Raw genomic sequence first — 16,242 nt, forward strand, 5'->3', positions numbered from 1 at the left:
TGACCTATGGTCTGTCTTAAAAGTTGTCATGGTTTAGCCCCAACCTAGCTAATTTTGGCCGCTAAAACTGTGCAGTTGGGCTTCTGGTCTCCCCCTACCCCAGGAATGAGAGGAAAACCACTTGAGGGTTGTAAAGTAAAACTACAGCATTAATGAAATAATAATAATAATAGTGATTATGAAAATAATTATAAAGTAGAAAAATATGTATTAATACATGAGAGGGCACCTGCACCCCTTGATGACTATACCTTACCACAAATACTGTAGTGCAGACATGAGGGAATGGGTCTGTGGTCTGAAAGGAGATGGACTTAGAAATTGGATTCAGGATCTATTCTTAAACACTATGTGCTATAGATCAACTCTCACACAGTCAGTTTTCTCAGATGTTTAATACCTTTCTCCATAGTGTTCCATCTGATTGGGTGGTATTCCAATGTGTATAGGGATACCTGTATCTTACAGCTGACAAGAGTCATCTTCGGAGTCTAAGGACCTTTTTGTTTTTCCAAAGTGACTTGTTAATTCCTCCATCTCTGGCTAGGGGTCCTATCTGCTGGGCCAGATGTTGAGAGCCATGTTATGAATGTATTCTTTTGCTTACTCAGTTGAGACAAGAATTTCCTTAATTGATAATTTTTGTGTGTGTTCTGTTACCTCTCTTAACATTGCTGTTGATATTGGTGTTGTGAATGTGGCCTTGGAAGAGCAGTTGTTTGACATAATTTATGGACAAAAAAAACGATGAACTGTGACACAGTAGTGACCTGTCTATCCTATAAAGTTGGTGATATCTTTCAAACTTACTCCTGACATTTCCATTCAACCAGTGTGCAAAGGAACCTCACGAAACCATGATTAAGATAGTATCTGCCCTGCGGCATTTCTGCATTTAGGAAAACTAAAACTGTGTGTGATTCAGACACAAAATTCTGCCTGTTACAGCAGTTATCCCAGCAGCCTGTGGGCATAGATGTACTCAGAGTTATGGGCTTTCAACAGCACGATCCCTCTTGTATTTTGTGAAATTTACTGAGCTGTCATGGTAATATTAGTGTGGCAAGAAAAAATGCACAAAGAAGAGAGATGATGAAAATCCGTGGGAAGAGTCTATCTTTAGAAAATATTTCAGAACAGGTGTCTTGAGAATTTCAGACTTTATGAAGTTTTGTAAGTTTGAGGGTTTCTTTATTTGTTTTCAAACCTAATCTAGGAACTAAATTCCTGAGGGTGGCATTTTTTGTGGGATAACAGCTTTACTTTTTTTGTGTAGTGGTGAGTGTGACTTGTCAGAGGTAAGGAGAGAGGACCAGAGGCTGTACAGTAGCTTGTTGTTTTTCCATGCCTGCACTGGCTATACTTGATGGAATAAACCTGTACAACTACAAGCATGTTTCTTCTCCACAAGGATGTGTTTGCTCAACTGCTTTACCTATTCCCAGTAACGGTGATAGTTGACAGAAGTGTTGTTGTGATGCAAAATGAGAGATGTAAATTGTATGAAGAGTTACTTGGTGTTAGATGAGAAAATGGGCAGCATGTTGTACATACAACCCCCTTTTTAGCCTTCATATCCTAAAATCCTACTTCTTTTTAAGATGTGCCTTGCCGAAGAGGGTATAGGCCGTAACATCACTGTAATGGAAGAGTGATGTTATTCTACCCAAAAAGCAATATAGTGGACTGCCATTGGACACACTTCTTTTTAAATACATACATGGTTATCAAGTGAAGATATTTAAATTGAATTAGAGACAAAAAAAGGTTTTTGTGCTTAAAAACATTTCCTAAACCAGCTGCTTTGAAGGATCCCCCTTCGTGTTTCTCAGTGATGCTTAATATTATTTTAAAGTAGACCAAGGAAGAATTTGTGGCACAAGTTGGTTCCATCATATTCCATTTCGTAGGGAAATTGTGTCAATAGCACAAAAAGACCTTGAGAAATACAAATGGGTCTTCTTTTCAGTATTTTGAGGGTGGCTATGGAGGCAGAACTGTGCTTCTATGTAATCTTCTAATATGCTTTTTTATTACAAAGGTTTCTTGTGTCTTCACTCAGATGTGCATTATTGTTATTGAATTGCATGTATAATTTGTTTGCATACTTTGCAGGCAGTCCAAGCTATGATTGCAAATGGTTTGATGTTGAAGGAGAGGAATGTAAACAAACACAGAGGGTACACTTCTGTGCGTAAGGGGTGGGAATGGTATTAGAAGAATAAGCTGAATAGGAAAATGAAACTGAGAGGTGAGCATGCCTCAGTATTTCTAAATTCTCATTTATGGGTAGATTGGTAGGTGTTTTAATTATCACAGTCACTGCTAACAATATGGATGAGTGATCCTTGTGGCAGGAAGAAGTAGATGACATCTCGGATGGAATAGTAGAAGCATTGTGAAAAAAAGAAAAAAGTTAAAATTAACAAGATCCTAGCAGCTGCAAATGATTGTTCTTACTGGTGCATCATGAGTAATGCTGTGAATTCACACTATTCTGTGTGTTCAGTGATGCCCTGGGAGTATGGAGAAGGGTTTGGTGCTGTGAATCTCAGATTCTGGAAGGCAGTTTGTAATATTTAATAGCTTTAAGCTGTCCTAAATCAGTCTGACTTACACCTTCAAATCCCGTTTATTTTAAGAACACTGATTCTCATTGCCTTGCTGTGTTTAAACTAGTAGAGTTGAAAACATTTTTTTCTGTAAAATTTGTTTATCCTTTTTGGTTTTTGTAGCATTCCATGTGCTAGCATATGTTAGGTCATAAGTCAGCAGGACTTTTTTACAGGGATTCCTGTCCTGTTCATAGGTTATGTGCCAACACTGAAGTATTATTTTTAAAAGTATGCTTAGCTCCTTTGTTTCCTTAGAAATGTATTTTAACAGCCTCTGTTCAATGTGTCTGCAAGGCGGCAAGACTGTAGTATAAAAATCAATAGAAGATTTTCTTAATGCTTTGTTCTTCATATTATGTCCAAATTCAAATGCCAGCTGTAGAAACAACAGGAAGAATACTGAGTATGTTTCTGCTCATTGCTCTTTGCTGAAGTTATTCACTGACCTGCGTATGCAGTATTTGCTTTCTTGAGAAAACAAATTGTTGACATTCCTGGTGTGTCTTTGCATCTAGCAAAACAATATATTGTCAATTGTGTTATATTTCTGTGACTTGAACAGCACTGAAACTACCAGCTGCTTTTTTCAAATAAGCCTTGACCAAGGTGCACAAACTTTGTAGCTTTCCACAGAAATTATGTGATTTTCTATGAATTGAGCTTCAAATATTTTATTTCCCTTCTGTATGTAACAATAGAATTAAAGCACTGTCTTGACTTAGCAATTTGAAATTGTCTTCCCCTTAGATTTCAGCAGGATCTACATTTGCGTAATAATATAATACCTTATGAATGAATGTGGTAGTTTAGACATTTTCATTTTGGTGGTAAGCTTCAGAGTAGTTTATCTTTTCCTTTTTCACAAATTCATAAAGATAAAATGAATCAAACCCTTCTCTAACAACTTGGATTTAAAAGAAGAAATCTTTTCTAATATTAGTTTTGTGCAGTCTTAGGTAAAGACACTTGAAAGTGTTAAAAATAGGCTCAATTTCAGCACCCGAACAGGCAGTAGTATCAGCACATGTGGGCTCTTAAAAATAGATTGTATCCTTTCCTTGATGGTGGTTAGTTTATGAGTAGTAGATGATTGATCCACACATCGTATTCTGCCTGTTCTAAGATGAGCAGAGGTTATCCCATCGGTTACATTGTATAACTTGATGCAGAAAAAAAGGGGGAATGTGGCAGGTGGCACACAAATTCATAAGAAAATGTAGGAAACATCTTCAGCCCAGAATGACACTAGTCATTTGTTCCACTGAGTCTCGGTGATCTGATCATTTAGTCTTGCAGAAAGCAGAGTGATATTTCAGTGGACTTCAGACACTTTTCACTGAAAATGTGGATTTTGGTTAGTGGCAGTTCTCTGTTAAAGTTGCCATGGTTTAACAGGTGAAGTATTAGAAGTGTAGATTTTTATTTAACGAAATCAAAGTGGATTTCTGTCAGCATTGTTTCTGCAGTAACAATCATTAGCATTTCTGTTTCTCAAATAATAGGTATTATTTTTAATAAGTTATTCTATCACTTTTTTAATTGAGGACCATCTTTTCATATTCAGTCAGGTGTCATGTTTTACGTATATATTGTTTCATGTTGTATTTTTCTGTTATGTTTTTTAATTCATATGCATAAGCACACATACACACATACATAGAGCCTTTCATACTGTTCTTATGTGTCTGGAGCTGGTAATGCGAACTTAGCATTAGCAGGATATATGTAGAAATATTATTTGGCTCTACAGAACTCTGCAAAATTTGTGTAATTCAGGCCAAAGTTTTCCATTCAAATATCAGTTTCATCTAAATCTCTCTTTAATATGATAAGAAGAGCTTATTCTTTCAAAGTATAAGGTTTAAAGAAAATCAAGTGTTCTATTGAAATTTAAAAAAAAAGTTTTGGAGAAGCTATGTTGCATATTCTCTGCCTTTGGAGGTGCATGGTGGGAAAGGAAAGGAAACGGGACCAAAGATTGTTTAGTGTAAGTAAAATGCCTTTGCTGATTCTGTGGGGAATTGCCAATTTCAAACTAAGTAATAAACCTTTGCAAAAATATTTGCATGTGATTGACAGTGACTCATTAGAGATTTACAAGTTAAATTCTCATAGAATTACAGCTATTTTCTGCATAAAATCTCTGCAGAGCCGTACCTTAAAAGCTGAGAGGATTTTTTTCTCTTTTGCTGTATACAGAGATTATGAGCACAGGTAAAGGAATAAGGAGCAGTGAGCCTCAAGTTCTTGGATGGTGTAAACTGGAACTGGCAGCTGGCAGGCAGAGGGGAAGAGTGGCAGGAGGGCAGGATGGAGAGACTGGTTCTGTCTCTCAAGGAAGAATAAGACCAGCTAAGGAATTTACTCACCTGCAACTTTATGAAAATAGAGCGCAGGTTTTGTTGTGCCCAGAGTGAGCAGTTCTTGAGGCCTGGGATTGTGATACTCGAAGCTTGCTTGTTCTCTATTGTCAGCAATAGTTCATGAAATTCAGTGGCAAAATCTCAGCTGCCATAGGTGCAGATGTACATAGAATATATCCTTTCTCTTCTTGAATCTCCACCTTTTACTACGTTTGCTGGCTTCTGCATGAGATGAAATGGGTATCCTGCTTCTACAAATAACATTCCTGTGTTCTATCCAACTGACTAATAGCAGAAGGCCCAGCCAATGCTAAGGATCCAGCAGAGTGGGAAAGAGCAAGCGGTTCCTATTGAAGAAATGAATTTATGATTTTGTAATTCAAGACTCTCCTGCAATGCCTATGCATGAGAGGATCCAATTGTGATTGTTCAGAGAATCTTAACTGTGCCATTTCTTACAGTGCGAGTGCTTGTCTTTGCAAATTAACAGCCTTTTAATTCAGCTTCAGTGTGGTTTCTCTGCAGATGAACATTTGTGCATACATATGGTGCAGTGTACATACACGTACACATAAATATATCCCTTTCTGTAACTGTGCTTAGACAGGAGGCTGTGTTAGACTGCAGCCAGGAATAAGACTGTTCAAAGTTAAAAAAGTTACATTTTTGCATGTTGCTTTGCTCTCCAAGGGGTTTACAGACTCAGTATGCTTGAGATAACTCTAAGGTATGTTGAAATGCATGCTTCAGGCATGCAGCAATCTTAATAAAACCATGCTAGTAATTCCATTATTAGTAGAATGCTTATGTCTGTAATTGTCCTTGCCCACCCTGCCCATCACGCTATTCAAAAACGAGGAGTAACTGCAGGATGCTTAGGAAAGGGTAGAGCACCACCAGAATTTTTTGTGAGATGATTGTGCCCAGCACATGGAAAAGTCTCTTGTCATCCTTGGAGCAAAGGGACTGGAGTCAAGGAAGGAGAATGCAATGAAGTAGTGGATGCTATCATCAGGGATCAGCAGCAGGGCTGTATAGGCACAAGGGTGGAGTGTGAAAGGATTAGAAGAAAGGAAACCACTGAAAGAGTTCCAAGGAAGAGTATTGCACACAGGAATATCTTCAAAGAGAAAAGACATAATGTCAAATAGAGCAGAGGTGGAGATGAGTTAACTAAGAGGAGTTTCATTAATCCAAGTGCTGCAAGCTGGCGTGCTGATTCTTACAACAGAAGGGAAAAGTTTCTCTTCAGAAGTACTTTGGGGAGAAGTATGGAGTTTTGGGGGGTGTGTTTTTTTCTTGCACAAGCAAGATCCCAAAGATAATATTTCAGCTCTGAATAGGGGGAAGTTTCAGGAAGGGTTCAACTATGTATCTGTCTCTCAAAAGACGCAGAAAGTTACACCTTCATCTAGCCTAGCTCAACAGTGCCTTTTTGAATCAGTGGTTGCAGTTATTTATGTAAGTTCAACAACTGAATCACCCATAATACAGAATTGAATGGACTGTTGTAAAGCCCTAGAAAAATGGAGTATAGTGGAAAACATCCAGATCTGTTCAAATAATAAGCTTACTCATTTTGTGAGAAATGAACTCCAAAACCCCAACCATTCAGGTATTTGTTGGATTTTACAGGAGAGCTTTTATTGCCATCTGCTGGTCTAAATAGGCAGTTTGCTCTGCTACAGTATCTTTTCTAAGAGCCATTTGGAAAATGTTTACTTACTGAGAAAATATTTTGCAGAGATTGTTTCAGAATATTTCTTAGGCACGCTTATGTTTGGCATGATATCAAACAAGTCTGTTTGTAGTTAGCTATGGTGGCATGCCAAGCTTTATGAAAAGGGGTTCATTTAAACATCTGGAAACTGACGTACCCATAAACACACTCCAACACATGCTTTTCTATGCAGGAAATCAGCTCTAGTAACACACAGAAGGTTTTGTACGTGTGCTGTGTAGTAGAGGGGTATGTGCACACTTTGAAAACTGGAGTTGTCAATATTTCTTTCCACTTTCAACTTCCAAACTATGTAAAATTGAACAGGACTTGAAAAAAAAACCCCACCCTTTATCTTAATTAGTCCTTTACGTTTTCTAATTATTCCAAAGCCCAAAAATATCAGCAGGAGAGCTTGAAACTTGGAGTCTTGATGAAGTTAAGTCTGAATCAAGTCATTGACAAGGAGAGATCATCTTTTTTATAAATGCAGTTATGAAAATGAAAGGCCTAGTTCTTTGTCTTTCTGAAGCAAGGCACCCATTGAATCCATAATCCTTTAATAAGTTCTCTAGGATAAGTATCTAATTTCTCTAAACTCCAAAGCCTTTTATATATTTTTCTGTCTATTCAGTATGAAATTCCTAAGAGCTAGATTTTCAGTTCTTTTCCAGAGGCATCCGTGCTGGCTGAAAAGTCATTGCCAGGCTGCTGCGTAACTCAAATCTGCAGAATGTTTATCTTTCATCAGGTGAACTAGATGTTTGTACAAGCAATCCCAGACTCTGGCAGATGAAGGGAGTCAGAATGAGGAAGATCAGCAATGACCTTATTCAAATTATTTAAACTCACTTCTCTCATTTTGACTCAAGGGAATGGAAAAGGTGGCCTGGCAGTGGTAAGCATTTCAGTCAGTACACAGGTGTTTGTGGCCTTGCCGCTCACAAGTACACAAAAAGTGCCTCACACAATGATTAAATCTGAAGAAATAGCTGGAAGGAGATGTAGCAGTAACAGAACACTGGTTTTTGTTTTGTTTGGTTTTTTTTAAATACATTTACTGATTGGGAGTTTTAAACTATGTATCACATACTGAAATACGATGACAGAATTGTGGGGCTTTTATTTTTCTTTTCCATGCAGCTCTTACGCTCATTCCTGAGATTGTCATAGGCTGACCATGCTCCTAGTGGCCATTGTTTGCAGATCTTAACCAAAGCCTTTGTACTCGTTGTCACTCATGGTTCCTGGTTTTTGTCTTTGTTCTTTTCTCACAGCTACAAGCCCCCAGTGTGAAAGGCTTTGATTTTGCTAAGCAGCATCTGGGCCAGCACAATAAAGATGATGTCCTGATTATCCATGAGCCAGCTCCTTTACCAGGACCTATTAAGGATACTACCCCATCTGAAAATGGAGATGTGCCCAGCCCCAAATCCAAGACTTCCTCAAAGCCTTCAAAGACTGCTCGACCCAGAGGGAGGTCAGTTCATAGAGATAAAATAAATTGTTGTAGAGGACAGTTTATTAATGGCTGACAATTATTGGATTTCTGGGGCAATTTCAGTGGAAAACTGTTCCAGAAATCTGGACCTTGCATTTTTTAGTGGGCTATCATAGTTGTGCCTCAGTACTCATCGCACAAGGTTGTGAGAATTTAGTGTCTATTTTTCTTTTAAAGGTAACATGCCCAATTAAGGAAGGTGTTTAAGACACTGCTTGCTTGGCTGGAGTCAAGTCATTGCTTGTTTAGTGGAAATGCCAAGTGTATATTTTCTGATGCATTCCCTTTGCAGTGATCTGTAACTACTAAGGCAACAGGTGGTTAAAAACAAATTAGAACCATTGACAAATAGCAATATGCTTAAGTAATACTAATAGTCATCAATACATTCCTGATAAGTTGGAGTTCCCAGAAGCATGCAGTATCTCCAAAAATCAGGGCAGGTGCATGAGTGTTTTTATTTGTGGTTATCTGGTTGGTTTCATAGCAAACCAGCTTTGTTCAGGAAAAGAAATGGTAATTTACAGCTGTGCAAGTGAAGAAGTGTCTGTCATCATTCAGCAGTAATTTCCTAGCCTTTTTCAAAAATCAAATTATGTGAATGTGTTCTACTGGAAATAGTTGTGTTTGTAGGATAGATGCTGTAACAGAGCTATGCAGTAAAAAAGGATCTGTGCATTAAAAAAATTAAAAAAAAAAAAAGGAATAAGTGGGAATGTAATAGGTAGGAAAAAAATGGAGCCCTGAGGAAAGGAGTGCTGTGATGAGTCACAAACAGCTCCTCACTGCGGATCTTCAGCTCTGCATTCCCTGTGCTATTGCACAGTGGGAGAAAAAATAATAGCCAAGGGCAAAGTTGAATGAGCTTAGAAGGAAAGTAGCAGTGGTTCTTCCTGAGCTGCAAGCCTCTGTGACACAACTTGTCTCTCTGCTTAACCTTCTGTGCTTCCTCTAAAGCCCCAGCTGTCCTAAGATCATCATCTTCACGTGGCCTTTGTGCAGCTCAGTTTCTGCCTTCCCAGATGCTGAGTCTGTTTTCCTAACTACCTATAGGCCTTGTGAGTAGTAGAGTATCAGTTGTACAGTGGAAGGTAGACATAATTGGAAAGTAACGGAAGAAAAATTAGCTAACTCATTTTGGTGTGACTTGAATAAATCAAAACAAATTAATATGAATCAGAAGGGTGAGTGTTTCTGTGTTTCTTTTTAAAAGTTCAAAGGTGGCTTGACAGAGATAATAGGAGGAGGGGAAGGTTGTCTATAATCACATGCACGTAAGTATAGGAAAAATTCAAACTTGAAGCTGTTACTGTATTTCATCTAGAATAATTTAGAAAATGAAGCAGGAAGAATTTTCAGAAGCCAACATTTAGTGCTTCTCCTGAAGACAATAATAAATCGTTGATCAAATTTGGAAAAAAGGTATTTCTTTTTTTAATAGCATCCAAATTCAAACACTTTGAAATGCTCTCAAAAGAGGATTTCCCTTCACTTCCTCATTCTCTCTTAAAGCAAATCTCCCTTCAGACTTAACTGTGGAGCTCTTACCATCATCTCCCTAACATGCTGACATACCGTGTCAGCTTGAGATTTAAAATATTTATTCCCTGAGGCAGAAGTTGAAGTGCGAAATGATAGCATAGGGTGTTATGTTGATTTTAGCTCTTTTCTGTTCTATGAGGAAATACAGAACTCTGTTCATCATAGTGCAATTTAGGACTCTGTGTTGCATGCCAGGAAATTTAGTGGTGATGAGAGTACACATTCTGGATCGGTAAAAAGCAGTAAACAAGAAAACAAGTTCAGAAAGCACAGCATCTGTAGGCTCCAGCTGAGAGTTGGACTTGTTATTTTGGCTTGAGAGGATACAACTGCATGTTCCTCATCACTTATAAAGAATGACTGATGTTGACGCAGCACTATTAATGTTCCTATAATTTACTTAATGATAATTTAAATAGACTGATGAAAGAGTATGAAGGAAAACAGGGCACAGTGAGGTGAAACAAAAAGTCAGTAGCAGACCTGGTAAGAGAACTCCAGCCTTATACTCCACTGAACCAGTTCAAAGGTGATGGAGAAGATAGATCTGCTCACCCTTTCCACCTTAGCAAAGAGGAAAAGTTGAAGTGGTGCATATTTGTATGCTCATTAAGAACTATTTATCCTTTTTTTCCATGCTAATATTTGGGTTTGTGGTTTTTTGGTTTTGCTTTTTTTTTTTTTTACTTGGGATGTGACTTATTCATATTACAGTCCTGCAGAAAGAATGAAAGACCTGAGTTCAATTACCAGTTCAGGGAGGAGAAAAGGGGGAGCTGAATTTGGAGCATTGCCTGCTGCAAGGACTAGGTTTAACTTTCAATGAACTCGGCTGGCTGGTTGTAGCTGTCTTAGTCTGTGTGCTCCAGGCAGATTGACATTTAGCCAAGAGCCTCAGTAACTATTTCAGATATCCATCTAGCTCAAGCAAGTCTTGAACTTAACAGAGTTAATGCACAGACTGGTGCACGTTTTCAGTGATTAACTACCTGCAGAGATAGAATATGAATGTTGACCAGACAAAATGGTCACTAGAGACACTGTCACAAAGGCTGATTCCATATGAAAAGACAGGCTTTTGGGTCAGCTGGGCGGTAGTGTATTCCCTGTATTTTTTCTGGTTTTGTACTATCTGAATAATTTTATAGCTGAAGGATCCTGTTCAGTAAAATCACAGTATTTCTTTATATTTTTCTGTAATTGCCCACAAAAAAATATGAACACAGAGATTGTAATTTATGGGTAACAAATGTTTTAAATAATCTCATGACTGCATAGGATAAATACATAAAAATTGCTGTTCTGAATAGCCCTACGTGTTATGAGCCAGGAAGATATGCACGTGGACTTGTAGTGTTACAAGAGAACACTGTTAGCAAGTCTGAATACAAGACTGATTACTTGTACAGATTTCTTAATTCCTTTTGTGTGTAAAGTAAGTTGCTGCTTATGAATGCAGAATGTTTTCTTGAAGTATATTTTAAAGAACGGATTAATTAATAATCTTGTCATGTGTGAATCCTGTCAGTCAGTTTTGATGCACAACAGTAACATCATGGCAATAAATATCTATGATAACTTCTTATAAATTTACTTACAAGCAGGAAAATATTAGCAGTCTTCAGAAGGTACATTAGTGCAAGATTCTTTGCATGAGAGAACTGTACCCTTTCGCAAACTTTTGTTATATGTTTGTTTGTTTGTTTGTTTTTAATGTTTGTGGCAGAGTTTCACCATCAGATGCTGACTCCACAGCAAGTGAACAATCCAGCGGGAGAGAGACAGGAGAAGAAACTGCAAGACCATCAACTGTTGCGAATGAGGGCAAACCACGCAGAGCAGTGAAGAAAGGTTTGTTACTTTTATTTTTTTCTTGTGTGCACTATCAGTGCTTTAATCAGGTTGAAGAGTTACTCTAGTGCTGTAACTTTTCTAAACTCATGTATGGCAGTTATTTTTTCTGGTTTCTTGTCACAGAAAATTTTCTTCCTCTCCTTTTTGATTCAGTTTTTTCTGTTGAAACTGAAGATCTATGCATTCCTTTCATTCCAGCAAGCTTTTGAAACTAAAGGTTTAGCAGGAATGAGTCTTCCCTCCTTTTCTCTCCCACACACTCCAGCAAACCTCTTTCCATTTAGCAATCTTGTAGACAGTTACATGGGCAGTAGAAATGACAGCAGGACTTGATAGAACATGGGTACGTCTGTAACTCTTAACTTAGAAAATGTGAGATTAAAAAAATTGACAGAGAGGTAGAAGTTTTATAAATAAGTTCTAATTCAGACATCAGAACACTTTTGTGATTGTGCTTTAGAAAGGTGAAAATCCAGTGCTAATATAACAGTGACATTGTTTTGTAAAGAACCATCTTCTTTCCAGTTGAAGTGCCACCTTTTCCCTTGGATGTACCCTGAGATACATTTCTTTCCTCACTGAAAAGCTGATAAAATGCTGCAAACCCACCTTCATCTTTTAATTGAAACATCCATTTAAAATCTTTTCCTGTTCAAAAGTGTGCGGTTAACTGTGCCTACACAAACACTAGGTGTTTTTTCTGTGAGTCTTTTGGCTTTAGATGGCTTGCTTCTTGGTTGAGATTTTAGTTACCAGATCTTTACCTTAAATCACAATGTCCTTCCTAGAGAAAATTCTGATACTGCAGAAGTGGTAAGACAGCTTGTGATATCCCTTTCCATTCTTAATAGAGGTGGCCTTGGCAGCAGCAGAAACTGAGAAGAAAATTTTGACCACATTTTGAGCAGTCTTTTTGGTATATTGAATGCTTTTCCACGTACTCCGTGAAACAGCAGCTGAGATGTGAAGTTGACTGCTGAGAAATGCCGTGCAAGTGAAATTCAGATCATAGCAGACAATGTTCAAGTTTTGCTTACGTTGAAGAAATGAGATTTAGAAATGTGTAAGATAGTTTGTATAAACTGCTAGCCCTTAAGTGGCTAAAAAGCAAAACAGATAATCTGTGATTCTTAAACTTAATCGTGATGTGGACTGCTCCTGGAAGAGCAAGGGTGATGAAGCAGGCTTTCCTTGGTAACAAACTTGTAAGAAAACAAAGCACAAAAACTTCTAATGTGGCTAGAAAGTTACACTTCCTAATAATTCAGCAGGCAGTGTATGCTGTAGTACTTGCACAGTTTACAAAAAGAAAATAATGTACTGATGCTGTGTATGTTTTCGGTGCCTTAGATTTGCTTTAAGGACCAAAGTTCATGCCCAAGTACATAAATGGAGAAACAGTTATGCTATGACAGAGCTCATCTTAGCATGGTTTGTGAGTTCCTTCAACGTATCCGACTTCAATTCTGGTTGCCCTGATTTAGTGCTTTCCCATTTCTTCATACTTGGTAACTGTGGTTTCGTCTCTTAATTTTCCATCTTGTTTAAAACCCTTATGCAAGGTTTACTGTCCTTTTGGTGTACAAGTGATAGGTATTGCTGGATCTGAATTATTTGGTAAAGGCAGCAAGGATCCTGTGTAAAATGTGTCGTTTTTACCTATCATGCCCTTACTGGATCAAGTATACTATTTTTTCAGCATTTTATGCCTCTAGTTTGGTAATCATAGGGACTATTTTTAACACGCAGAATAGGAGGCACTGTCTTCAGAGAGCTCTTTGTCTGTTAAATGGTGGATTCAATTCCCTGTATGTGCAGCTGAGACTTGGTGGATTGATCAAAGTTCATACATTTAATTTGAAAGTAAATGCTATCATCTTACTGCTGTATTTTTTTCCAGTTGCCATTCCAGCTGAATTCTTTTTAATAATTATTGTGTTGTCTGTTCTTTTTCCTTTATGTTGTCAGGAGTAAACAAAGTGGGTAAGTAACCAAAGCTGATAGTTGAGTACAAATATTAATAGAGGTGCTGGAGTAGTTGCAATTATATCTTAAGGGTGGAAAGATTTGTCTTCAGAGCCTAAAAAACCAAAATTGCTTTCGAGCTATTGAATTATAAAAAATTCTCAGTAACACAAATTATAGTCATCCAATCTAAGCACATTTTTCTAATTTCCTCCCAGTTCTTTCAAATTATTACAGAAAACATCACTGTGAAAGAAGCAAAACAGAGGCAGCTGTTGGTCTTGAAGGCAGCCTTGTATAAGCGAGTTACAGATATTGTTAGAGTTACTGTCTTTTCTGGAAGCCCAACACTTTGCAAGCTAACTGCAAAAAAGCAAAAATACTTAATCTTGAACTAGTGGTTTTCTGGTCAGGACTGAGACATAGCAAAGATGGGGCAGGAGAAAGCTAATACCGTCTTTGATAATGCGTGTCATATCCAGAGATAAATTAAGGACTGTGTCCTCTGATAGCAGTTTCCATCTTATACAAGTGGATGTAAGTCCAGCTATGATGTTTTCTGTTGCTGGGTTTCTGTGAGTGACTAATGAGAGCCATTAGGTGCATCCTGGGCACATAATCTACTGGGTTACAAAATCTGTGTGAAATTTATCTGAAGCTGCATACTCTGGCATGATTCAGATACCAGTGGAAGTTTCCCATTGATTTTACCTGGTTTTGGATTAGACTTTATGCACCTTGGTTGCTGTGGCTCTCGTTTTTATTTCAAGAGGATGTAGGAAGCAATAGCCTTTCTCTGTCTCTAACGGTATTGGTTTTCATATGAAATTATAGCTTTTTACAGAGCAATTAATTTTCCTGACGTATTGGTTCAATTAGTAGCTTCAGCCCAGGGAACAGTGATGAACTCTGATCCTGACATGTGAGCTATATGGACTAGTTGTTTTCTGTCCATTATTTTTCAGCCTCAGCTGTCTTGTCTAAAATCAAAATTTCATTTCTATTGTGTCATCTGATAGCTTTATTAGGAAGGTTTTATACCCATGGACAATAGAATAAAAAAGAACTTTGAAATGAGAAGCAGTTCTTATTCACTCTGTCAAAACTTCTAAAGGAACTCATCCGTGTGTTGAGTTAGAAAACATTTCTTCTTTTGTTGTGTACAGCACTGTGCAGTTCCTGGTTTTCTTATCTACTCTACTATACTTCCATCTTGTTTTGTACTTACAGACACTTTCAGTGTATGCACATAGAGAGGATTCAAAGGTCAGTTGCAGCTTATTGTGGGAGGGACGGTTCTGTGTGTGCATCTTTTCTGCAAGAGAGTAGCATACAATGTTACTATAGAGCCTTACTAAAATTTGACAGTAGGACTTTTGGACAGTTTTACAAAAATGAGTTTAAGAACTGTTTCAGCTAAGAGGCCTCTGCTAAGCACTTGTTTGTGTGTGCAAAAGGAAGGGTTACAGATGAAATTATAAAGGTTCAGAGTGAATGCTCAGCATAATTTAATATATTGGACCCTGCTAACCAAGTAATATGAAAATAACCTTAAAATTTTATGTTGGAGATCAGTGAGCTTTGAGAACTGCCGTTCAACTGGAAAAAATTACTTATACATGGGAAAAACAAGGAAGATGGATGCAGAAGTTTAGATTTCCATCGCATTACAAGACCCCTCTGAGAAATTCACAGTATTTGATATATTGTGTGCCCCTCTCTGTGAGAGGCAATGCTTGCATGCTTTTAAGAAATGCATGAAGATGTGGCTACGAAGATGACGAATGATAAAGATCATATAAATAGCTACAGGAGAGAGAGAGATATATTTCATTTAAGCTCTGTGTCTTGCAAAGCATTTGGGACACAGAGACCTTGAGTGGAAATGTTTACTTTCTTTTTAAGGACACTTATATAGAAAAGACATATTCATAAATGGTGCATATGCCATTTATAAATGTGCACATTTGACACTGCATTAGTGAGCTTGAGAAATATAAGAAATAAGATTTTTGCTTAGCTTGTGGCCACACTGCTTTCCAGCCCAAAAGTAATGTGCTGTGAAGTAATAAGGCACATCTTTCCTTCCCTCTCCTGTTCCCTTTTTGTGCTAGAAGAGGGAAGCAAAGGGGCAAGTAATCTCATGTGGTCTTCTACAGAAGACAGCATTTACTCTTCTTCTGAACCCCGTACTTCATTACTAGCATGTGTGGCAAATGGATCAGAGTAGTGGCTGTTTTCTTTTCCTTCTTGTCTGTTGGACTTGGATCAATAATTGTATTGGAATAAAATGAGATTCTCCTTGTGATTTGAATCTAAGACCCACAACCAGTTATTAGAGGTTTGTACAAGGATGTGGGACTCTGTTGTCTTCCTTCATAAGAAAAGTCACAAAACTTAATCTTTCATTGCTTATATTTCATGGTGAAAAGTAGTTTGACAATCTGTGGTGTTACTATGTGGACAAGACTGAAGATTATTTTGCAAGTCTTCAACAGTTTTTGCAAGCCTAATCCACATATCTATTCCTGTTGTAGACCTATCTCCAGAAGAAAAAAAAACTTAAGTATGTGCTTAACTGGGGTGATCCTGCAAGTTTCAAGTCTTTTGGGGGAGATAATTCAATTTCTATTGACGGGACTAACTGTTGGCCGGACCAGGATGCAACTTTCACATCTATTC

The 16,242-nt window shown here is 37.7% G+C and overlaps 1 protein-coding gene across 2 annotated transcripts in view; it reads left to right on the forward strand.

The window, feature by feature from the left end:
* The window catches only part of KIAA1549 (KIAA1549 ortholog), a 151,610-nt gene that overhangs the window by 111,901 nt on the left and 23,467 nt on the right, over positions 1-16,242 (forward strand). For both annotated transcript variants that reach the window (XM_054071280.1, XM_054071269.1), the window contains exons 11-12: positions 7,976-8,178; positions 11,468-11,592. In XM_054071280.1, the coding sequence (XP_053927255.1) occupies positions 7,976-8,178; positions 11,468-11,592 (328 nt within the window). The remainder of the gene's footprint in view (positions 1-7,975; positions 8,179-11,467; positions 11,593-16,242) is intronic.

The sequence above is a fragment of the Cuculus canorus genome, chromosome 1 (assembly GCF_017976375.1).
Source record: "Cuculus canorus isolate bCucCan1 chromosome 1, bCucCan1.pri, whole genome shotgun sequence".
Taxonomy (NCBI): Eukaryota; Metazoa; Chordata; class Aves; order Cuculiformes; family Cuculidae; genus Cuculus; species Cuculus canorus.